At 35.6% G+C, this 26,406-nt stretch overlaps 1 protein-coding gene across 9 annotated transcripts in view; it reads right to left on the bottom strand.

Moving 5' to 3' along the window:
• TRPC4 (transient receptor potential cation channel subfamily C member 4) overlaps window positions 1–26,406 on the bottom strand; it is a 199,777-nt gene that overhangs the window by 123,735 nt on the left and 49,636 nt on the right. For 8 of the 9 annotated variants that reach the window (XM_073894634.1, XM_025874532.2, XM_073894639.1 and 5 more), the window contains one exon: window positions 24,303–24,707. The exons of the other annotated variant lie outside the window; for it this stretch is intronic. In XM_073894634.1, the coding sequence (XP_073750735.1) occupies window positions 24,303–24,680 (378 nt within the window). In that variant the 5' untranslated portion in view covers window positions 24,681–24,707. The remainder of the gene's footprint in view (window positions 1–24,302; window positions 24,708–26,406) is intronic. 9 annotated transcript variants of the gene reach the window in all.

Genomic DNA, 26,406 nt, shown 5'->3' with positions numbered 1-26,406 from the left:
CTTGTTTAAGTTCTTTAAACGTTAGTTGAGAATCTATATCACACACTGTCCTTGGTATCACCTAATTATACCTTAGCTACTTTTTGATAAACAAAGATGCCTATAATTAGATCCAACTCTGTGTATTAAGATCTACTTTACTCCACCCTCGCATGTGGCCTATGGCATAATCATTCCAGCTTCAAACATTCCTGTCATTGTTTTCTTGTTCCCTCCCATTTATCAAATTCTACTAAACATTCAAAACCCAACTTAAATGTCATCATTGCTATGATGCCCTCTAGTAAAACTGAACTGTCATTAACCTGCCATTTTCTCCTTACTTGGAGGCGGGGGAAAAGGAAGCTATTATAATTTGCTTTTTACAAGAAGGCAGAAATAGCCATTTTCAAAAAGGGAGTTTGTAAGAACAGTGAGAAAGGCGTCCATATTACACCCTTTCTGATTCTCTTACCTCCTTTAATGGCTCTCTTATAAACTGCAGATAACTTTCCCCACGCTTTGGTCTGTGACACCTCCAGTATAAATCCTGTAATATCAGTAACTATTTTTACTTTTTTAGAGTTAGTATTCACTTTACATTTAATTGGCTATATATTTTTACTGTCAGCCAACTTAAAGGATACTTTTAATTAAAAATACCAGCAAGTAGATATAGTTTGTTTTGACTTGAATAGGTTTATGAAGCACAGCAAATATAATTCGACAATTTGGATACCATACATACTTGAACCAAATGAACAAAGATATGGCGAAAATCATTTATCTAATTGACACTATTAATAAAAAAATATGTTTGGAATCTGATTATAGTGACACAGGCAATAATAACATGTATAGAGCGCCCATGATGTACCAATGCCCTGTGCTAGGAGCTTTGCATGCCTCAGCAATTAAGCTAAGGACTAATTAAAGTCCTGAAAATCATTTTTGGAAGTAGCTGTTATGATTATCATCCCCTTTTTAGAAAAAGGACAATAGGCCTTCAAGAAATTAAATAGATTGCCCATGGTCACAAGGAGACCCATGCAGCTTGACTCCAGAGTCCAAATTCTTCATCAATAGGCTATCCGTCTTTCTCATAAGGCAGCTGCGAGATCTTGGAAATTGCCCAGGCATCAAGAGAAAGAAGATAGGCATTAAATCTGGCCTCCACCACTTTTAGTTGTGTGCAAATGACAAAGCCAGCTAACTTCTCTGTGTTTCCATTTTCCCATTTTGAAATGTGGACATTTATTCAAGATATTTCTCATTGGAGAATAAGACCCAGAGATCTATATATCAAAGCCCTTTCAAAGGTAACTCTCAGAGGGTTGTGGTGAAGACGAGATGTGAAAGCACCTTGTAATCTATAAATCAAGAAATAACGGGAAGGCACCAGTGTTATGTGACAAGCCTAGGGCTGGAGAAAGAGCAGAAAACAGTCTTGTTCGGTTTTGCCACTTCCATTTGTTTCTCCTCACATAAACACAGTCCCAATTATAGTGCTTGATTCATCCGAAAGGTAGAGCAATAATTTTCCGGCAAGTAAGTTTGTAAGTGTAGATATCACAGTTTGGTACACGTACTTTTCGTTACTGAAAATTTAAGCTGTGTATCTCCTAAAATGGCATATGCCCTTTATTATGTACTGCTGCAGATAGATCATAAATAACTATTAAATACTACTTGCATCTTGGATAAAGAACTGGAAAATCTACTTCAACTCCTAAAGAGACAGCAAACAAATAGCAGATTTAAATCACCACCAGCTTGGGCTAGGTTTAAGCACTAGAGTAATTAGAAGATTGTTATTACTAACTTCTAGATCATTTAGCTCACAAACATCACTTTTAATTTAAAAACTGTCTCTCTTTATATCTGTTACACTGAAAGGGGACCTATTAAATGATATCTACACAAAACCTTTTATTTGTTGAAAATACTACTTGAAACATTACTTGGCTAATGGGCCAAGCGTATACTTAATTTTATAAGAATTACATGTTAATTCTGATCAACGATTCTGGTTTTAATTTCACTTGACAGTGTTTATCACAGTGTCCTTTTTGAAAGTCACCATCCTTTGCCTTCCACAACTCTATTTTCTCTGGATGATAGTGTATGGGCCTCAAACACTGTCCCAGTATTCATTTGTAGTTTTGGAAACATTACTTAATCCCCCCAAACTTCAATTTTCTCATCTGTAAAATGGGGATGATTATAGTCTTTACCTCATAGCATTCATTTAAGGATTAAGAGTGGTGATGAATGTAAAAGTGTTTTGCATATAATATTTGATAAAACATAATCTATTATGATTAAATCATCATTATCACTAACATCATTATTTTCTCTAGTTATTCTTTCTCAGTCTCACTGATGGGATTCTATTCCCTTATTTATCCTTTGACTATTGTTCCTTCCCTGTGCCCTGTATTCTTCTCATTCTATATACATGTATTCCCTGTACATTAGCTGTTCTCCTCGTGTTCATTATAATCTATACATGCTAATTTTTATTCATCTAGCCATTTAGTAATACTTCTGAGCATCCATTTTATGCCAATCACTTTTCAAAGTGTGGGAAATATAGCAATGAATGGAACAGACAAAATCCTTGTTCTCATTCAACTTACATTCTAGAAAGAGAGGAGGGAGAAAGACATCCAACATGAATGAACAAGTGGTTGAGTAAATCAATGAATGGATGAATGTCAAATGGTAGAGGCCATAGACAAAAATACAGTGGAGTAAGAGGAAATGAAGAGCTCCAGAGGTAAGGCGAGTTTGCTGCTTATCGAGGCACGACAGGGAAGTCTTACTGGTATGATGACATTTGAATAGAAGGTTGGAGAAAGACAGCACTCAGCTTATATCTAAGAGCAGAGCATTCCTGGAAGAGAGAACAGCAGGGGCAAAAATCCTGAGGCATGCGCATGATTAAGGTATTTGGCCAATTTAATGGAAGTACAGTTTGCAAGTAGAAAATTAGTAAAAGACAAGGTTAAATAAAAAGTAGTAGGTGAGGGGCAGCAGATGTATTTTAATCCATTTTAAGGACTCTGACTTTTACTTCTAGTGAAACAAGAAACCACTGGGTCATCTTGAGCAAAGGAGTAACACTATCTGACTCCCTATGCTATGCTGCTGCATTGAGAATGGACCAAGGGTAACAGAGGTGGAAGCAGGGAAAACTAATAACGATAAAGTAAGACTTGCAATAATCAAGGCAAGAGTCTCAGATGGCTGGAACAAATTGCAGTGAAAGTTTGGAGAAGTGGTTCAATATTATGAAAGTAAAACCGGTGGAATTTGCTAATGAGTTGAATATTGGATATGAGCTATAAGATCACAAAGAGAGATCAGTGATGATTAAACTTCCTGGCTTAGACAGATGGAATCACAACTTACTGAGAACACTCTGGAAAAAGAGGTTTGGGATACAATGAAGATTGGGTTCTTTTTTCTCTAATTTATTTTGCATTTTTAAAAAATTTTATTATGTTATATTAATCACCATACATTACATCATTAGTTTTTGATGTAGTGTTCCATGATTCATTGTTTGCATATAACACCCAGGGCTCCATTCAATACATGCCCTCTTTAATACCCATCACCAGGCTAACCCATCCCCCCACCCCCACCCCTCTAGAACCCTTAGTTTGTTTCTCAGAGTCCATAGTCTCTTATGATTCATCTCCCCCTCCAATATCCCCCCTTCATTTTTCCCTTCCTACTATCTTCTTCTCTTTTTTTTAACATATAATGTATTATTTGTTTCAGAGGTACAAATCTGTGATTCAACAGTCTTACACAATTCACAGCGCTCACCATAGCACACACCCTCCCCAGTGTCTATCATCCAGCCACCACATGCCTCCCACCCCCCCACCACTCCAGCAACCCTCAGTGTGTTTCCTGAGATTAAGAATTCCTCATACCAGTGAGATCATATGATACATGTCTTTCTCTGATTGACTTATTTCGTTCAGCATAATACCCTCCAGTTCCATCCACGTTGTTGCAAATGGCAAGATTTCATTCCTTTTGATGGCTGCATAATATTCCATTGTATATATATACCACCTCTTCTTTATCCATTCATTTGTCGATGGACATCTTGGCTCTTTCCATAGTTTGGCTATTGTGGACATTGCTGCTATAAACATTGGGGTGCATTGTATGCCTTCAGATCACTACTTTTGGATTTTTGCATGTTAAGTATAAGATATTAGAAATGCAGAGATAAACATTTGAGAGTCATCAGCATACAAAGAGTATTTAAAGCCATAAGCCTGGATGTCAGTTAGCAAGTGAGAGGAGAGTGTTGGTGGAAAAGAGAAGTTAGAAATTTGAACTCTCTGACGTTTTAAATCTTGAAGGCTGAGAAGATGAAGAAGAACCAGTAGAGGATACTGAAAAACACAGGGATAGTGTGAAATCCTGGAATAATAAGGCATATATTTAGGGTAGGTATGGTGGTGGAAGCATATGTAAGTTCTATCATGACTGATTCTATTTTCTTAATAAAATAAGAAACGAGGGCATCATCTGAGAAAAAGGACATGTCGGGTGTTTGAGGAAAGAGAGAAAAAAAAATGAACTCCTCATCTAAGAAAGTAGAAGATTGTATGTAACCAGGAAATGTAGAAGGATTGCTGGACACCATAAAGTACCAAGTTGAAGTCGGTGATCAAACATCTAGAGTGAAAGTAGTTGAAATTGTTATGTTTTTCTTAAGGCTTCCCTGGTTATCTGGGTGCAGATATGGAATTTTACCAGATAATAATTACCAAAGTACTGAAGGAAAACTTGTCTTTAGATGACAGGCGTCAATGATGGACTAGTGAATTTTAGTCAAGGAAGTGACATCATGAGGGGTGAGGGCTCAAGGGAAGTTTAGCGTGTGACATTAGGTAGAGTGAGCAAGAAAGAAACTGTGGCCTTAGAGGTGGTATCACTAATGAGGATAACAATTCTTGGTATGGCCGTGGGAGTGGGTGGCTGAGGTAAGGTGGAGCTCCAGATAATTGTCTGGGAAGAAGAAAAGTAGGTTAAAGAAGCCAGTGTAATTCTAGGATTACCTGTTTTTTTTATCACTAGAGAATTTGGGTAAGGTCATTGCTGAGAAGTGTGACCATAAATCTGAGGCCAAAATATTTAAGCAATGGGAATAGTATAGTATATAGAATACTATATTATAGAACACTATAATGGGGGTTGGAGGGGTTAGAAAAAAAGGAGCAACCAATGGTGGGAAAAAGCCAATTAGGAACAAGGCCCAGTGGGTGATGGGTACCGCAAGGAAGACTCAGATTTCAGTTAGAAATGAAGGGGCTTTCAACAACATTTTATAAGTTCTCCCTTGAAGCTCCTGCACATATTATGTCAGATATATCCTAATTTTTTGTTACTGCTGAAGATGTTCTCTTTTTATAAGTATGTACTATATATTTGTATAATTATATCTTTACATATAATGTGAATGTAATGATGTATACACCAGCTTGGATTATTGTCTCGAATGCATTTGGATTTTCTATATTAATGTTTCATACCATGGCTTTCATAAACTTTCTAATTAATAATTCATAGATTATATTTTGTTTTTATGTAGACAAAATATCTGAATATGTTTTTTATCTCTTCTAGTCTTTTATTAATTTTTTTAAAGATTTCATTTATTTATTTGACAGAGAGAGACACAGTGAGAGAGGGAACACAAGCAGGGGGAGCGGGAGAGGGAGAAGCAGTCTCCCCACGGAGCAGGGAGCCCGATGAAGGGCTCAATCCCAGGACCCTGGGATCATGATCTCAGCCGAAGCAGACACTTAACAACTAAGCCACCCAAGCGCCCCATAGTCTTTTTTTTTTTTAAGATTTTATTTATTTTAGAGAAAGAGAGCTAGATTGTGAAAGACAGAGAGCACAAGAGTGGGCGGGAGGGGCAGAGGGAGAGGTAGAAGCAGACTCCCCACTGAGTAGGGACCCCAGGATCACGACCTGAGCTGAAGGCAGATGCTTAACCCCCTGAGCCACCCAGGCGCCCCCGCTTCTAGTCTTTATATCTTGTACTTTTACTTTTTTTGTTGTTCAAAATAGAGCCTTCGGTAAAGTGCTGCATGGAAGGAACAATAATGAGAATTCTTATTTTGTAACATATTAATCTGAATGTTTATTTCACTATTTGGAATGACATAAAATACAGGTTTTTGGTAGATTCTCTCAATCAAGTTAAGGAAAGTCTTTTGTTTGCTCTATTCTGGTTTGCTCAGTTGGTTTTTTATTTGTTTGTTTGTTTTGTTTTGTTTTGTTTTTCCTATCATGGATAGATATAAATTTACCCAATGCTTTATTTATTTTTTTTTATTTTGCATGTAGTGAGATAATCGTATATTTCCTTCTTTACCTATTAAGGCACAATAGAGTTTTCTAATGTAATCCTGAAGATTTTTGCATTTATGTTTTTGATGGGCCATAATTTTCCTTTCTCATATTGTCCTTTTCTGGTTTTGATGCCAAAGTTATACTAGTTTCATAATATTAGAATTTGTTTTTGAAAGATTGGAATAATTGTTCTTTGAATGGTAGAGCTCACCTGTTTTTCTCCATCATTCTTCTTAAATTTATTAACCTCATTTTGTCAATCATACTAATTTCTATTATTTTCCAAGTTTTAGTTTTTGTGTGAATTTTTACTAGAAAGATTGTTAATGTCAGTTTCATCTCACTAATCAAATCTGTTGGTCCTCCCCCCACCCCAACATTGTTCAGTGTAGCCCAGGCACTAATTCATTCAATGAATCTCATTCATTCATGAGAATGTATGCCATGCATATAGAGTTTTGTACAGGCTAAATATCCGCTTTACTTGTCAGCTGAGAAAATCTTGTCGACATGCACACTCTTAGCCCTTGTAAGAGATTTAGTATTCACATTATATTTAATTTATAAAAGATTTTATTTATTTATTTATTTGACAGAGAGAGAGAGTATGAGCAGGGGGAGCGGCAGAGGGAGAAGCAGACTCTCTGCTGAGCAGGGAGCCTGATGCGGGGCTCGATCTCAGAACCCTGAGATCATTACCTGAGCCGAAGGCAGACACTTAACTGAATGAGCCACCCCGGGGCCCCTCACATTATATTTTAAATTAATTGCAATATTATTGATTTAATCCTTGTGGAATTCAGTTGTTATTTCTATTTGTTTATCCCTTGATAGATTTTAAGTCTATTAAATATCATTGTGATGACTGTAAAATACTTGAATTAAAAATATACTGTAATTTACTTTATCATGTCCTTTTTGAATACCTGAAAGAATGAGTGATTAAATATGTATCTGTATTCTTTGCTTTTGCTAAACGTTGCTAAACTGCATTCCAAAAGTATTCAGCTTCAACAAAAATAAAATGTGCTTGTTGCATTATTACTGATGGAGTATAAAATACAGAAGATTACATAATTGTGTTACTGTCCTTTGTTGATTTATCATTAATGTTTTTAAAGATTTATTTATTTATTTATTTATTTATTTATTTATTTATTTGAAAGAGAGAGAGGAGGGGCAGAGGGAGAAAGAGAATCCTGGAGCAGACTCCATTCTGAGCGCAGAGCCCCATGTGGGTTTCGATCCCGGGGCCTGAGCCGCTTAACTGACTGAACCACCAAGGCGCCCCAGATAGAATTATTTTTTATCAATTGTCATGTTTTATACAGTCCTCTCTTCAATATATTTTTATTTTAAGGAATATGTACTATTAAATTATTACAGAGATAATTTGAAATAAAACAAATCTTCCAGAAATTACAAATCACAGCAAGGTTAATCTTTATTTTTTTCGGTTTTATACTTTTCTTCATTAGTTTTATTTAAAGTGTGCTGCACATGAGTTACTGTAGATGTCAACTCCTGTGGTTTTAGATTTCAATGAAGGCTCTGTGGAGTAAAATATGTCTTAGTTTCTGTTAAATTTAAACAAGTTTGCCTGTAATTGTCAAGTGACCTGAGGCACTTAGGGACATAGCACTAGATTATGTCCTCCAGGTTGGTTGGGGAGCATGGGTGGCAGGAAGATGACTTGAATTTTACATACTAATCCACTTTGACTGATGAATATCAAATGTGGGTAAGGTGGAAATACTGGAACAAGGTCTCACCAATCTAATATGGCAATGTGAAAGTGTATGCTGTTAAAGAATTTATGCTACCAGCAGAAAATTCACTCTAAGGGCTTTTCTCAGTCACAGCACCTATTAAACAGAAAAGATAATTAAAAAATGTCATATGGGTCCTTTTTTGGCAATGAGAGATGCTGTAAATTAAATTGATCATGTGTCTTAATGAAAAACATGCTGGTCCAAAATGCCAGGCAGGGAACCAAAATGATCCTCATGAGAGAGGAGAAGCAAAGTGAAAATATGGAACCAGCAGCTAAAGCTAAGAAGACACGAGTGGCTGTAAGTTAGTGAAACCTTAGAGGGTCCGAAGTCTGAATGCCTGGTGGTTATGATTGGGTACCGCTGGGGCTGTGGTTGGATCAGTCAGCTTAAAAGGAGCAGAGGAGGGGCGCCGGGATGGCTCAGTTGGTGAAGCATCTGACTTTTGGTTTTGGCTCAGACCATGATCTCACGGGTCCTGAGATCAAACCCTGCCTAGGGCTCTGTGCTCTGCCATGAGTCTGCTCTAAAATTCTCTCCCTCTGCCTCCTCCCCCACTCGCCTGCTCAGCAATCTTTCAAAATAATACATCTTAAAAACAAAAACAAAAACAAAAACAAAAACAAAACAGAAGCTAAGGAGTCAGGAGACTTTGATTCATCCACCATTGGTGTGGGCCCCAGCACATCATTCAACAGCAATGCCTGTCGAAGCACAGGATCGAGTGAACTTAACACAAAAGTGCTTTGACAGAGTTGTAGTGATTTATAAACGTAAAGAGGAGAAAGTAAGCTTTACTTTTATAATATTAAAAATGAAGATAGAGATGATTATTACAATTGTAAAAGTTTTAATTTTTCAGTTAATAATAGGGAAATTAAATTTAGGAATACTAAATAAAATTTTCAATTTATGAATACTAAAAGAACTGGTCTATTGAGTAGGTATAAGATTCCTAAATTTTATGTCTCTTTTGTTGATTATTATAATAGTATAATTAAATACTTCTAAGACACAATGCTAACTTTGTATTGATGACTAACCTGCCCATATATTTAATAATTTCCTTCTCATTGATTGCATTTTGTTGTTGTGGTGTGCACAAGTATTATGATCTTTGAGACAAGCATTGACATTTTCCTATTACAATAGCTATGTGTCCTTACTGCCTAAAGATTTTTAAAAAAGCAAAAGTACAAAAGCAGAAAACAAAAAATCAACACACTACCCCGAGATATGGCTTATCTATCTATCTATCTATCTATCTATCTATCTATCTATCTAATCATCTATCTATCTAGATATGTTATAGAATATATATTATAGAAAATTGGAAGTGTGCTTTATATTTTTTTAACAATCACAGGCTTTTATGGAAATATTGCAATCGTTGCAAGGAAATCTGCATGCTTTATGTGTAACTTCGACTTTCTGACTTTTCAAAATGTGGTGAGACTCCTCAGAATGCTATACCTCCTCACAATCCTACAGGGCTTGTGTTGAAATAGGGGCCAAATTAAAAAAAAAAATTCTTCCCAGAAAATTTCAGAACAAAGATATTAATAATCTTGTTTTCATTCTGAAATGATCCAAATGAGTATCTTACCTTAATTAAGGCTCTCAGCTCTTTGGTGTTTGATTTTATCTTGCCAGATTGTTCTTTGATTAGTTTATTTTTATGAGTGATGATGGGGATTTTTAATGTGCCATATTCATCCATCTACCATCTATTTGGCAAGCTGTTACTTAATACTGATGATGTACATAATATTCTGTAGCCGGTAGAAGAAAATAAGACCAGGATTGGATTTGGTTTGGAGAGTGATTTTTGCCCAAGAAATAGACTGGAATTCATAAAATCAAGAAGTAAGTAAACCGACAAAGACCATCACCATACAAGAACAGAATGAAAAATGACTTTGTTGTAAAAGACCCAAATGCAACATCAACAGTTCAGACAAGCTTTTATATTTATGTAGTAGTGATCACATGATGCAACAAATTAAAGAGATAAAAGCTTCATTAGAAAGAATTAGCAAATTAAATTGGAATACAAGATCTATCAATATCACATAATGTGTTTGTATCAGTAAGCATCTAAGCAAGATGAGGCCACAAAACCTATCTTTCAAGATTAAAAATATGGCTATAAAACTAAACAGTGCTACTGAAATAACTTTTTTTTTAAAACTTCTTCTTCGAGATTGCATAAAAATAACCAAAATAACACTTGGAAAAATTCTAGGAATTGACAGTGAGAAGAGTGTAGCAGAGCTTTCTAGGTAAGAGAAAAGTGATGGGCACCCTTATTCCTCTTAATGGAATGATGGCTTTTTCTGCTCACAACTAAAGAAAATATCACTTAGATTTTTGACTGACTGTTGAGAAAGGTACATGTAAAGGGAAAGAATCATTTCTTTCTTTCCTCCACTGAGTTCCTTTAGCAGTTAACTTGAATCTTGAGATAAAAGAAAGACCATCTGCAATTTATGAGTTCTGTAGTAGTCTGCTAAAAGACTTCTTAGCCTCTATTTTAAACGTGTCAAATACATATATATATATATATGTTTTCATTTTACTAGAAGATGAAAACATTGGGGATTAATTCCTCATTTATCATGCCCCAGTTGAAATATACAGAAGGAGCTGAAGTTCCAGGGAAATTAAACCAGCCTCCGACTACAGAGCTAGTTATACAATGAAAAATGATCTCCCGCTTTTTGCTTTCGGATCAGATTTTCTGTAACAAATGGGATGTTTTTGCATGATAGTAATCTTAAAATATCTTTTTTGCCATTTTGTTATACAATTAAGTTAAAAAGGAATCCAAAAAAGTACAGATCATGCTGTTTATAAATTTTTGTTTGCTTTTTTGGGGGGTCACTTTCAATCTGAATTAGGTGATCTATAAAAGATGCAGTTGTACCCGTTAATAAAATCAGATAAAAATAGACAAATTTCATGGAAACTTGTAATTTTAAGTGCTTAACAAGACCTCTGCTAGTATTGCAGACTGCAAAAACTTTAATCTACTGAAAAAATAAAGAAGAATGAAGTATATGACTAATTTTTAACTTCATGCCAGATGTTTAAAACTCTAACATGTATTTTTAACGGCCTCAAATATTCATCAGGTGGCAGTCTTTTCCTTAAATGTGATAAAAAAAAAATGTGATCTGCTTTATTTCATCTATTAAAAGAGATGATCTGACCTACGCGAGTAGATATCCTGCATTTATCTGACAATGTTGAATTTCAGTGCCTTCTGAAAACATACTCCTGAAAATATCCCTAAGGGAATCTGTTTATTCTTCTAAGGGATCATCTCCAATCATTTTCCTTTATCATAATTTTTCCTTTTCTTTCTCTTTATTCAGAGTGAAACTACATTTTATTTGATAATTAATAGCATGTTTATATTTATTTAGACTTCATTGTGGTTTTATAAGCCTGGCCAATCTCCTCTCTCCTGACTTCTAGACCTGGTTGAAGTAAGGCTCGAGCTTCTTGGCTCCATCCAACCTCTTATGGATTCACAGGCCTCCTAACCATAATGTGGATCTCCAGGAAGCTTTTCCCAAGAGATTTCTTTTCTTTTCTTTTTTTTTTTTTTTTTAAAGATTTTATTTATCTATTTGACAGAGAGAGACACAGCGAGAGACGGAACACAAGCAGGGGGAGCGGGTGAAGGAGAAGCAGGCTTCCCGCCGAGCAGGGAGCCCGACGCGGGGCTCGATCCCAGGACCCTGGGACCATGACCTGAGTCGAAGGCAGACGCTTAACGACTGAGCCACCCAGGCGCCCCTCCCAAGAGATTTCATCTCCAGAATTCAACAAGTTTGACTCGCAACGTCTATTTTAGCATATTTGAAACCTTATCATAAAAACTTAGAAATGTGATACAAATGTGAATCTTTAGATCGAATTGGCATGCTTGGTTCTTGTATGAAGATGCTTCTTGGGTGTGATGATGAATGATGATGATGATGATACTGCTTCAAATGTAAATACATTAAGTACTTTACATGAAATATTTCAAATTTCTAATTCGCATAATAATTGTGAGAGGTAGCCATTACCCCTTTCCCTTTCACGTTCAAGATAACCATTGGCTCACACAAGTAGGAAAGAGTGGAAGTAGGACTTGGATTCCAGTCTGATTCCAAACCCGAGCTTTTCCCACCATGAAATATTTCTTCTTATGCAAAACAAAGCCTTAAAACACTTATTTATATTTACATGTCTTTCCTTGTTCCACAAAATATTTAAAGTGGAATTAAAGTGATGTTTATGACAAATGTTTCTATTTGATTCTAGACAAAAACCGAATTTTACACCTGGCTCAAGAACAGATAATCTGTCATCTTTGGCAAATTTCCTGGACTCTAAGCTTCACTTTTTTCATACCTGTATAAGGTGATGGTTCCAGGAGTCAGTGTGTGTGTGTGTGTGTGTGCGTGTGTGGTGGGGTGATGAGGATGATATAAAATTGTTCTTAATTCTTTCTGATTTCAAAATTAGATATTGAATCTTTGCTTTTTTGGTTGAGAGAATCAGGCAGCCTAGGTCAGGGGTAAGTAGAACATGGTATAGTAAAGTAAAATTCATCCAAAACGGGTGTTTCTGGAACATATGATTTAATGATTACTACCTGCAGTTTAGACATTAAATTTAGGCTGAAAAACACTCAACGGAATCTACTTAAAGTGTATTTTTCTAAGACTGGTCATTTAAGGTCAGGCCAGAAGAAGCAAAAGCTCCTCAGATGATAAAGGATTAATGGGCACTGATACTCTAGAATAAAGTATGCCAGAGAGATATGAATTAGCAACATTTAATATTACTTAATTTATTACATAAAAATTTTAAAAACTTAAGCATTTCATTGGTAGAGCTAATAGTTATATATATGTACAAAGCAAAAATATTTTATATTGGTTCTATTTAGAGGGAAGAGTATATCACATTATTATATACAAAAATTCATCTAATATGCCAATATCACACCCACTGAATACTTAAACACTTTTATCATTTTATGGAAACACAGTGATACTAGTTCCTTCTTTCACTAATGTTAAGGTTTTTCAATTTTTGTGTCTTACATAATCAAATACAGATATTTCTTAGACATTAGGGGCACTATTCCTCTACTCTCACAAAAATGCAGTTTTAAATGCAACTAGAAATCTGTATTGTATAGAAAACAAAATAGATGAGGATGCATATTATATATTATTACTTTTATTTATCTCGAAGTGGCAATCGATTGCTAGATTAGATTCCTTGCGGTCAAGGTTTTCTTTGTGATCATATTTTTTTATAAAGTCGTTTATGAACATATTTTCATAATATTTTGGTCACATTTGCAGACAATGAAATCTTAAAAACAACAGAATAAAAGAGTAAGTGAGGAAGTACATAATCCCTTTATTGAAACTTTGCTCAGCCAAACCATTTTACTAACTTTCCTGTGTCTTTTCATCTTGTGTTGTCCTCCTCTGCTCTGCTACAGCAGAGTTGAAGGAGCAGAAGACAGTGATTCTCTATCAGGAATAATATAGTGATTCTATATTACCTGTGCTTAGTACAAATAATAAACACTGTAACAGTGATCACACTAGATAACCTTTAGAATCTCTTCCAAACCTAAACAACTATCTATGATTTTAAGAAAACCAGTTCCATTTTCCTTTTTTTTTATTATGAAGGGTGTGTGCGTGCATGAACAAACGTATGTGTGTGTATATACGTGTGTGTGTGTGTATACACACGCACACATACTTCTTGGTATTGTGAAGTTCACTAAGTAGGAAAAGTGATACATATTCTCAACATAACGTTCTAAGAAATATAAAGGGGTGTATAGGCTATGATGGTAACAAACAAGAGGGATATTTCATTCCATCAAAGTTTCACAATTTATCGCACACATAAATGAGGAAAAGGATTTGTGCTGTCTGCAAAATAACCTCTGCCAGTCTAGGAGGCGGGGTCCCTCTCTGCAGACTCCTGGTCAGGTTCCAAGACGAGCTCCTCTCTGGGCCCTCAACCTCTGTGTCTGGCCAAGCACAGGGTAATGCTGTGATGAGCTCTGCTTGACGTGTCATCTTCTACGCTCCTGTTAATATGCTTGTCTCAACTCTTGCTAGCCATTTCTCAGTGTGCGAACACTGTTCCCTCATTACTGCCGGTCTTTTCCTACAACAATCTAAGGGGAATTGAGGACATCAGATGACCAGTTTTGTTAAATCGGTAACTGAAAGGCACTTAAAATTGAATGAGGAGCCTGGTATGAAGGAATTTCAGGATGCTTCTGTGGAGTCAGGACATGGAGAGATCTTTCTATGCTGCTCGAAGACCAAGTTGTACTCCTAGGTTATGGATGTTCTGAAGGGCGGAGCTTGCTGGATATATCTGATGGCCAAAGCAACCAGGCAGTTTGGCATAGTAAAGACCATGAACACAGAATACCTACAATCAGACTTCCCTTGGAAAATTGTTTAATTTCTCTGAGCTTCAATTTCCTGATGTATGAGACAACAATGTAAAATGGTCTTAAGAGAATGCCTGGCACACTGAAATGCCCAATTACTGTTAACAATTTTTATTAGTATCCTTTGATCTACAACCACTATAGTATAATGTAATAGAAATTTATTAAATGGTTAAATGCATTTAACCTATTTGCTTTTTCAAATTATGTATCTTTTTGAGAAAAATTAGTCAATATACTGCTAACTGAGGATTCACTGACATTCTGAGCAGGGAGTAATACACATAAAAAAGTCTAAATAAATGCATAATTATTTCTAATTTATACTTTATTCATCATGATATTATTGTACTAAAAGTTCACATTTATAACTAATGGTAGTAGAATTGCTTAACAATTAAGCCGGTATCTCCAAATCAAACAAATCTATGTATTTCCCCCAGGAAAATCCAGAAACCAAGGAGGAATATTGCAATTAGGTTACACACATGAGGCGTGAGGCTCCTGCAAAGTTAAATCTGACTCCACTCACTCATGATCTCACTTAAGGGGAAAAAAGCTATGGATTCAGTTGGTAAATTTGCAATTATGAATTTCTCTTATCTGGCATAAACCACCCATTCCTCTAGGTAGTGTATAAATTGGTCCTCCCATGCTCTAAGCTCATAGTTTAGAATTATTGTCAAGTGTTTCTAATACATGATTCAAACAACAGTGACTTGGAACATTGATATTTCTAGAAGTTAACTGATCCAGAAAATTACTGCATAAAGAAAAAATTGTGGTAATGAAAATGAAAGCACTCTTTCTAACTGCTTGAAAAATTGGTTCTTGAACATTTAAAATTCCACACTACTTGAATTCTCATTTTCTTATGTTTCAGATTTTACAGTAATAAAATTTTACTTATTTTGCATCTAATCAGAGAATAAGTCAATATAGTAAATTGAAAAAAAAGAGGGCATTTTGAAAACAGTTATGAGACATTCTAGTCATAATAGATATTTTTTTATAATTCCCAATTATATTAACACCTTATCTATTTGATTAATTATAATTGTTAAATGACTCACTGTGATTCCTTGGTGATTAATTTTTTAAATTACTATAATTAAGTAAGTTCAATGAATACATTGTTTGCTGAGACGTCATGTTATTATTTTTAGATTTCATCACAACATTTCTAACGGTTTGGGGGGATTTAATAAAAATGACTCCAAAAGAGCTTTTCACCAAAGCTCATATTTCAAAGATCAGCTTCAATCTCTCTTATTTTAAGTTTAACATAAACTCACTCTTCATACTAGCACTAACACTTCACAACACATTTGCTTTGGGGAATATTTAGCCTCTTCAATGCATATACACACTTTAAATTAAATTAAATTTAATAAATATAAAATGATCAAATGGTATCAAGGTGGAGGGACTTACTGAGCTAACTCTCTTAATGTAGGCACTTTGGGGTGTTAGCTAATGTTTACAACAACCTGCTGAGTAAGGACTATAATCCCCCTCTTCTTTATGAGCAAGTCAAGACCCTAAAGATTAAATTATTTGCCCGAGATGATAAAACAGGACTTATATCCAAATTTTTCTCTCTCTCAACTCTCTTCACCATATCTCACTCCTTCTCTGTCCAAAAATGGGGAATAAGGGCTCTATTTTGTATATTCTTATTTTTTTAAAGATTTTATTTATTTATTTGAGAGAGAGAGAGAGAGAGAGAGAGCACATGGGGGGGAGGGTTGATGCAGGGCTTGATCCCAGGTCCCTGGGATCAGGACCAGAGACAAAGGCAGATGCTTAACGAACTGAGCCACCCAGGCGCCCCTTATATATTCACACTGTAGAATGGAAATGTCTCAATGCTTGGAGTTTTGTTCAATTGCTTGAAGTTTTGTGGGTTTGTTTTTTCACTTGATTTTCAGAAAAGGCTAAAATCCTTTTTCTTTTGTGGGTTCCAAACATATTTAATGATTGTTATTATTTTACTTTCATAATAAGTGTGATATGCTGAAAGGAAAAAGCAAGGGCATGTGTTTCAAAGGGATTATTTATAATTGGCTGGTCTTCAAGAAGAATAAAATGTCAGTGTAACTATGGAAGTTAAATGGTGCATTATATGATGAGTCAGAATGACCAGTTAGCTTATGCCACGTCGTCATATTAACAGTACAACATAGGCTACTTTTTATAAAAATTCTTCCACTTAGGACAGAATTATTCATATCTCTCATGATTGCCATTTGCCAGGGGACTAAACACAATCTGTGCTCAATGTTATAATAGCTTTTAAACTCCTTGCTGTGGAATAATAAGACTCAATTTAATTTTTAGACTTTCAAAGTACTTGTTAATAAAACATACTTTATATTGGTTACTACTTTATATAGTTAGGGATAAGTTTCAGCTTTTCCATATTAATGGTAGATTTAGGCAATATTATAAACAACTTTCCTGTTGACAGCTTAAATCAGAATAGAAAGAAAGTATAATTAATTATTTATCTACTATGTCACACAATAGGATAAGTATTTTTGAGGGGGAACATCTTAAATACTTTATTTCTGTCTCTTGCCCACTTTTCCTCTCAGTCTTGCTCTCTGAATTTTGATAGTTCATAAGATTATGGTTAAACATATATTTCCGTTCACTTACTGTCGATATCCAGGCTGTAATAAAAACAGAGAAAAGGGTAACCTCAGTTGGTTAACTACTGAGGAAAGTAAATGTTTTCATTCTGCAAGGAGTGCTCTGAAGACTAGGGCGTACAGATTGTCTTAGCAAACAGTTTCATTTATGAGGCATCATAGGAAGTTCACGGGACTGAGGAAGGCAAATTTACTAGTTCCAAAGCCCAATGAGGAAAATGAAATGAATGCAAAAGTTAAAAGTAAATTTTTCAGGGTATCTTAAGTCTTGAGGCAGAAAACAAATGGTTTCAATCTGAAAATTTTAGATTTGTTTTAAGAACATAGTTCTCTGCCCAATAGCCAGAGATTTATTTATTAGTACCCATATTGATTGAAAAAAATGTTCTTTAATTTTAGTCAGCAGTTCTTTAATTTTAGGTTGAATCTATATTTGCATCAACGTGCTAATGCCGGGGGCCCCTTGTGGTGCACGCAGTCTTTGGTTCTCAATTTCGGCTCAGGTCATGATCTGTGGGTCCTGGAATCAGGCTATACATTCAGCATGGAGTCTGCCTGGGATTCTCTGTTTTCCTCTCCCTCTGCCCCTCCCCACTCAAGTAAATAAATAAATAAAATCTTTTAAAAAAACCAAAATATGCTCATGCCAATCTCTTATTTCAGACTCTGATTTTCTGATCACATAATGGGCACTGTTTCTAAAGTCACAAGTAGTGACTTTAGAAACAGCCAGTCTACTGAAACTCCTTAAAAAAATGTTCCCCTACATGCACTGAAGTGAAAAGGAAAAGAGTAAACTGAATTAAATTCTCCTTTGCTCTCTCTGAATAGGGTTTCCAATGATCACATTTTTCAAATTAAAAAAGAAGTCATGCACTTTACAGGGTAAATTGCCAACACTTAACTTCATCTTCTCGACATGCGTTGTCTCATTAAGATATTTGTCAGCAGGAAGACAGATTATGGCATAATACAGTGGTAACAGTATAGTATGTTATTATTATATGTTACTTTGTAAGATACTTTTATAGAATTTGAACACCAGACTTTAAGAAGCAAATAAATTCATACTATGATTCTAATTAACAACCGAGAAAACTAAGGCTCAGAATGATTGAGAGATTTGTCCTGTTAGCAAGTGGTGAATGGGGCTTGAAGTCAGCTTCTCTATCCCTCAACTCTGCTCCTTCCCAGCACTTCCCAGCTTCGAATGACTTTGTTATTCCTATTTATTGGGCAACCAGATTATAAATGACATTATAATATTCAAGATAGAGATCCTCAGGCTCTCCTGAATATGGAGATCTAGAGACTCTTTTAAATTTATCTCTTATCCCATATTAGGATGAGTAATGATTTAAATTACTCCCATTCATATTGGTGTGGTGGCTACAACTTGAGAACATACAGTTATCTTTCATGACTCTTAAGTTCCAGCACTGATTTCCTGACTTTGTAGTCTGGAACATGTCAGTTTTACCTTTTTATGCCTTCATTTCCCCATCTATAAATGGGAATAAAAATAACACCTACCTTTGTACAAAATTATCACAATTTCTAGCATAGTGAAAGGCTTAATGAATATTATCTAGTATTATTATTGCTTTTATAATGACAATTATCATCATCATTCAGATTATCTCAAGTTTCATTTTCTAGCTATAAATTTATATAAGTCCTTTTAGTCAGGTCAAATACCAACTCCACTGGGTTCCTTTTTCCCTTTTTTGTAAAATAAAGTGATTCGGTTAGGTAATCTCCAAGATCTCTTGAAGTTATAAAATCTATATTCTTTTTTTAAAAGACTTATTTATTTATTTATTTGAGAGAGAGAGTGTGTGAGAGAGTGAGTGGAGGAAAGAGTGGAGAGGGAGAGAAATCCTCACGCAGACTCCCCGCTGAGCATGGGGCCAGACAAGGTGCTCGATCCCAGGACCCTGAGATCATGGTCTGAGCCAAAATCAAGAGCCAGACGCTTAACCAATTGTGCCACCCAGGTGGCTCCAAAAATTTGATATTCTTTTTAAGAGAGCTTTAAAATAAATTTCTTCGAATGAAATACTCAAGGCTTAACTGTTGAGCTAATCAGTAATGTTTAGCGAAATCTTCTTCCCAAAGAATGGAAAAGTATAATAAACATATTAGTGAAATTGGGAGACTCTCATATAATAAATATCACTTAATCATTAATATTTAAGGGTATTAACTGAAATCTCCCGAAAGCCAGGTTAGCATGGCATAGTTCAATACACACCTAACATAAAATATACAATCACAGTCATTCTATAACTTTCAACTTCCTCGAAGTCAGTGGTTCTAAAAGTGCTGTCTCCTGACCAGCAGCATTACTATCCCTTATGTCCTTGTGGGAACTCTAAGTTCCGGGGTCTCATTCCAGACCTGCTGGTTCAGAGACCGCGGGTGGGGTGGGATCCAGCAGATCCAGCAATCTGTGTTTTACTAAACCCTTCCAGTGATTCTAATGGTGCTGAAGACTGAGAACCACTTTCTAAGTGGAGAATGGAAAAGAAAGCTCTGTTTCTGATAGACATGTACTGAAGCAGCTGAAACTGAAATTGAATGTGGCCTTGAATCTAGTCTGAGATGACATCAAAGAGAAAGGTCTGTTAGAAATAATTAAAAGTCAAGTAACCAATCAATTGGCTCAAAACTGGGGCTGAGAAGCCACTCTCCGTCATTCCCTGTAGAGAAATAAGGTACTCAGAAGGTTAAAGAAAAGGTCAATAAAATTATCAGAGAATATCAGAGTAATGATGGTAACAAGGGAACAGTCCCAGTAAGAATACATGATATTCCAGGGTGCCTGGGTGGCTCAGTCGTTGGGCGTCTGCCTTCGGCTCAGGTCATGATCCCAGGGTCCTGGGATCGAGCCCCACATCGGGCTCCCTGCTCAGCAGGAAGCCTGCTTCTCCCTCTCCCACTCCCCCTGCTTGTGTTCCCTCTCTCGCTGTGTCTCTTTCCGTCAAATAAATAAATAAAATTTAAAAAAAGTACATGATGTTCCATCTTCCTCCTTAGTGTAGGGAATCACATTTTCTCTAGCTGTCTACTGTATGAAAGAAATGAAATATTACTCTTTCCATTTGTTAATAGCAAAATAAAAATAAAACACTAGGACTCAATACCTTGATTTATGTTGGTCTACATTAAATATGGAAGGAAATATTTAATGATCTATGACCATCTATTTATCTGGCAAAACTGAAATACCTTTGTTAGATGCTGCATTGAGAAAATCTTTTAATAGGCTAACAACCACAAACATTTAAACAATTTATAAGGGCAAGAAAAGGAAATCAATGTCAGAGTAATAGGAAGACAAGAGGTTTCAAAGTCTTCACTATCATCTATATATCAATCCCAGACCCCTTTAAGTCCAAAATTTCGAATTGCCTTCTAGATGTCAATTTCAACAAAATAAAAAACTGAGTATATTCAATCAGGTCCTATAGACCGTGTCCTATAGTCTCAATCCTAGCAAATGGAGTTAACTTTTTCCAGGTATACACCCTTAAACAGCCTTCCTCCTCCTTCTTCAGGCCCTTCTCCTACCCCTTCATGTCCCCTACCCACTAATAGTTTGTATTTACGAAATCCAGTCAATACCTAAGAGTTTATTTCTCCTTCATCTTTTCCATTGTGATCACGCTTATTCATATTCCCATGATATTTTTCCTGTCTTTCTTCACAACTAGACCTTCAGACTCCGAAGAATAGGAACAATGTCTACTCCCTAGCATCCAGCACAAGGCCAGGCACAATAAGCATATGCAAATAGTAAACTGTGCTCTGAAAATGTACACAAACTAATCTGAAACTCACAACCTATGACTTCAGGATGCCACCACACACTGCATCTTCTTCCAGACAAAGAAATGAATATGTGACAAACTTACAAAAGAAGAGTGTATTTCCTAATCCACATTTGTCACTTTTTAAGTTCTTTTTTAAAAATTTATTTATTTATTTATCTTTGTATGTGAGAGAGAGGGGGAGAGAGAGTTGGCATGGATGGGGGAGGGGCAGAGGGAGAAGCAGACTCCCCGCTGAGCAGGGAGCCAGATGCCTGGCTCCATGTGGGACTCTATCCCAGGACCCTGGAATTATAACCTAAGCCGAAGGCAGATGCTTAACCAACTGAGCCACCCAGGTGCCCACATTTTAAGTTCTTAAGTAAGTGGTCTAATAATCAGATTTGTATAATTTTTATATTATATCCTCGTTCTTGACTCATTTCGGGACAAGTTAGGTTTATTTTGTCCACTTGAATATTATTGTTTTCAGGTATAAACACTTGGCTTTAGTGATCTCAACAGAATTAATGGCAATGTGTCCCAGAGTCTTTGGGGGATGCCCATGAGACTAGAAATTCAGCAAATTGTGTATTATTATAATTTTATATATTATATAAATTTATAAATATATATATATTTATACATAAATAAATATATATTTATAAATTATATATATTATAATTTTATAATAATACACAAAGCCATTTTGTGTATTATTATAAAATGGCTTACAACAATCACAAGAATCATCTAAGAAATTACAATTTGTAAGGGAAAAAAATTCCTGTCAAAAACATATTTGCTACATACAACGCACTGATTTACAGCAACTTACTCCAAAACATGCTGGCTGTACCTGAGAGATGTATTATCTAAGTAAGTCAGTCACAGATAAACAAACAGTCAAGCTCTAATGGGATTTACTGTATTCCCCACACCCCGCCCGGAGAACATCTTTTGTGTGCTACATTATATACATAATATGTTCTAACAACAATGCACCAGGACCTCTGTGGTAGATTGGTTTTGTTCTTTCAAAATGATGAAGTTCAAACAAAAAGATACATATTTTTTTTGTTTATTCTTAGTGCCTTCACTGAAGAGGAATTCTAGAATACAAAAAAATATAAAAGGAAAATTCTTGGCCAGCAAATAGATACAAGAGAAATCTTCCAGAAACACATGGCCTGAGATATTTCTGACTCCTGACGAATGCAAACCTTTACTGCCTTTTGTTAATAACCAGGGTTCAGATCAAGTGCCTGTAAGGAGCTAGGACCTACTTGTGAGACTAGTGTTGAGCTCAGAAGTTGAATATCTTCCAACAAACACTCTCATAATAGCAGATATCTTTTCCAGACACCAAATTACTCTGGCCAGCACAAATGTCATTTGCTAAAGAGACATTGAAATGTATGGCCAGTGTTCTCTAGAAAACAGAGCTAAAGTTACTTAGTAATAAATGTAAAAAGCACACTTAATAGCAAGTTTGTTCTATAGACTTGGTGCAATCTAAAATGATCTAGACCACAGTCACAACATCTGTCTCATGGTCCCCTATATAGACATAAGCAAGAGGGTGTACAATATTAGGTCGTTGTTGTTAGAAAACATGGGGTATGACTATGGAAGAAATTTCAAAATCACAAGGTGACAAAAGCCGCACCTGAACTTACACAGATGAAAACAGACTCCTACTCATTCCTATCTGTGTCGGGCACTTCCCTTGGTGGTAAAAGCCTGGGATATAACATATATCTTTAGCTATTACCATGACCTGCCCACTCCTGTCAACGTCTGTACAAGTTTGAAAGGATATATGCAACAGGTGAATTTTCTGCCGGTAAAATTTTAGCGATATAATGGGAAGGTAACATACAAACAACGGGATATGAAACCAACAACAAAAAAGCTAGTAAAGCAACAAGCAGAGAAGTATTGTCCTTGTGGAGTGTTGCTTTCTGAAAGCTTGGGCTCTGGTAAGGGGAAAGGGTGAATGGTGGGCAGGCATAAAAATGTACCATAGAACACAGGCTTCTGACAACACAGCAAGAGTTTTTTCGTTGTTATTTTTTTTTCAGGAGACACCCAGCCGTGAAGTTGTTCTGCTAAAAATGGCAAGGATTCAGATAAAAGTCCTCCAGTAAAACAGAGATAACAGGAGCTACAGCAGAGCTGGCTTTAAAAGAATGTAGCTTCTAAACAGTCTGTCCTTTGCAGAGGTTGCACATTATCCAATACAGCAGAAATGGCTAGAGTGGAATCACACACATTTGAAGATTTTATTTTAAAAGGCAGATTTTGAGCCACTGCAGTATGTGCAATGTCTTTGCAATTAGTCAATTGGACTTGCAGGGAAGTGAAGAGTTCAGTGCGAGAGGAAAAAGGGATCCAATAGACAATTCAGATACAGGGCAGTCACAGACAGAAGGGTCTAGACAGACAAAAACAGATCCCTTATTCGTTCCTTTTTATGATTTCTCCACTTACTTAGTGGTTAAAAAAAAAAAAAAAAGCCAAAGAACAACAACAAAAATAGGAAGATAGGGAAAAAAAAACCCACACATTGTAGAATTATGTGCCATTTGAGTGTATTTTCTACCGATGACACTAAGATATAGCTACACTTTGGCATACTGTTAAATCTATAGCCAGGGTTTAGTTATTTTCTAGTAATCCTTTTTTGTTTTTATTTGCCTCAATTTAAAAGAATCCACTAGAGTTTGCTAATGAACAATATCAAACTTAGGTGATCCAATTCACTTTTGCAGTACGATGCAGAATCCCAGAACAGGCAAACAGATTAAACAGGAAAGCAGCAAACGGATTCAGCTTGCTGTGGTAGAATGTTGGAAATGAAAAGACAAGAGGAAAAATACCCACACGCACAGATCCGAGCCTCAAACAGCGTTCGTTCTAGGTTGGGAATTACATAGAAAGGTTTCCAATGAAGGCAAAGCCACCGTGGGCTCCTTTGTTTTGCTTTAGTTCTCCCTAAAGGTCTGATTTGCCAGGGCAGGGGGCACAAGTACTAGGAACTGTCAGAGGGTATGACGTGTGTAGCTGCCACTAGCTCTCTATCTTAAGAGTTCTGATTTCCATGCTTTTAATTCTTAAAATCTGGAGAGAATTTGAATATCCACAGAAACCTTCTGCAAGGAAAATCTGTCAAAAACGGTGCTCTGGCACATACCTGTTTTTCTCCACTGGGCTTTTTGTGGTTCAGTAACAGCTCAACAGCTCCAACAACTTCCTTCCTGATAGCATGTAATAGAGCGTCTCCAACATAGACATTAAAGCTTAAAAGTAGTTCAATGAGCTCCAAGTTCTCATTTTCAATTGCAATGAGGAGAGCAGTTCTTCCAAGAGGATCGATGCAATTAATATTGATTTTAAAATAAATTTCCGCTTCCTCCAGGGATTTCTTGACACTTGCATAATCTCCCTTTTCCACAGCATTTAAATAAGCTTTTTCTGATGGTGAGAGCTCTGATTCTGCTCGGACTATCCTTAGAGGGATGCGATCTCTGTAGGGGGCATTCACATTCCTTTTGTAATAGAACTGAGCCATGTTTCATGCCATCCTATTTCCTTGTCTCTGAAAGTGCAAACAGAACCCGAAAAACACAAGGATTAGTGCTAGTACACTTTTTAATCATGATGCATCACACTTAACAACTAACAATAATGCCACAACATTGTCACAACATCACAACAATGATACCATTATTAAATGATAAGGGTTCTTTGCTCCTTCAACAGTGGACACAGACTTAATCATTATTCAGGTACCTAGAAATCCAGTTACAAAGTTCTAATCTAAGAGAAATAAAAATTGAAAACGTTACTTTAAAAGTGACATCTGTCAGAGGATATGCCTGTAATTTTTGGAAATTATTTACAAAATGCAGTTTTTAGCAGAGAACCTTGAAAACTAAAGGCTATCTTTTTGAGGTCCTAAAACTGGATCGGGGATATTCAAACGTACATTCACTGTCAATTTTGCTAATCATGCAGATGCTGTCAAAACTATGAAATATCACGATCTTAGCAAAATGCTTTTCATTTGTCATGTATTCTCTTCTTAAAGTTAGTAAGTACTGACATCAAAGTTTATGTGAATTCATAACATTAATGTCAATAAAATATCATACTGAACCTGATGAGTATAATTTTTTTTTTCCCGTGTGTAAGTGAATTCACTGAGGGGGAAAGAACCAATGATATTAATGATCAAGATGAATCTAAGCAATTCAATTTCCAAAGGAAGAATTTAGAAATGGATTAAATATAGGAAGAGTTTATTATGAAAATGCTATTTTCTTAATTCTATTACCTTAATATCATGAAGCAATAAAGCACATGACAGGAAAATATTCATTGCAAAATGTATTATTTGGAAGTTACAGTAAAGATACAGTTGAAGATGAGGGAATTGTTTTAAATAAATAAAAGATCATCTTAAGATAGATTGATAAGAATGAAGTCACTGGAAACTATATTGATTTAGTATCATACTACTGATACAAATTTACAGAAAAATCTATTGTTTTGAATATAAATTTCTTATTGCTGTTAGTTCCTGATTTCATACTTATGATCTGAACTATTTTATTATTCTATGTCATTTATAGTCAACTCAATTGTTTATTTATATACATTTACTATTAAATTAAAATTAATGGGGGATTCTAGGTACCGGGACATGCATATTCATCTTAATTGATCTTTTTAGACCTAATCATTTTATGACTAAATTAACCTGATTTGAATAATACTTTAAAGGTTATTTTAAACATGAGTTGAATTAACAAGTGTGATTATATTTAATGTAATGTTTTCAGTTTGGGAAATTATACATTGCTTGCATGCCACCTCAATTTAATAGGCATTTCAGTTACCAAATAGTTGTTTCACTTTTTGATGTTCGGATTATTAATCACAATTTCTCAAATATCTAGGTTCAAGATATAATATATAAAACTTTTTTTTCATAATTTGTTACTTTCTGGGTTTTATTAGATTATTAGATTTAGTAGTTTATTAAGGCCCCTTCATAGATGAAGCAAATGTAAGAATCTCATAATCCAGAATATTTTTCTCAAATATTTCACATTTTATTAGTCTTGGTGTTTTTTTTTATTTTTAAAGATTTTATTTATTTACTTGACAGAGAGAAACACAGCGAGAGAGCGAACACAAGCAGGGGGAGTGGGAGAGGGAGAAGCAGGTTTCCCGCTGAGCAGGGAGCGCAATGTGGAGTTCAATCCTGTGACCCTGGGATCATGACCCAAGCC

This window comes from Callorhinus ursinus, unplaced genomic scaffold (genome assembly GCF_003265705.2).
Source record: "Callorhinus ursinus isolate GAN/ISIS: 27379988/994484 unplaced genomic scaffold, GSC_fseal_2.0 scaffold7, whole genome shotgun sequence".
Taxonomy (NCBI): domain Eukaryota; kingdom Metazoa; phylum Chordata; class Mammalia; order Carnivora; family Otariidae; genus Callorhinus; species Callorhinus ursinus.
Note: the sequence above shows the minus strand (reverse complement) of the source record. Positions and strands in the feature narration are given on the sequence as shown.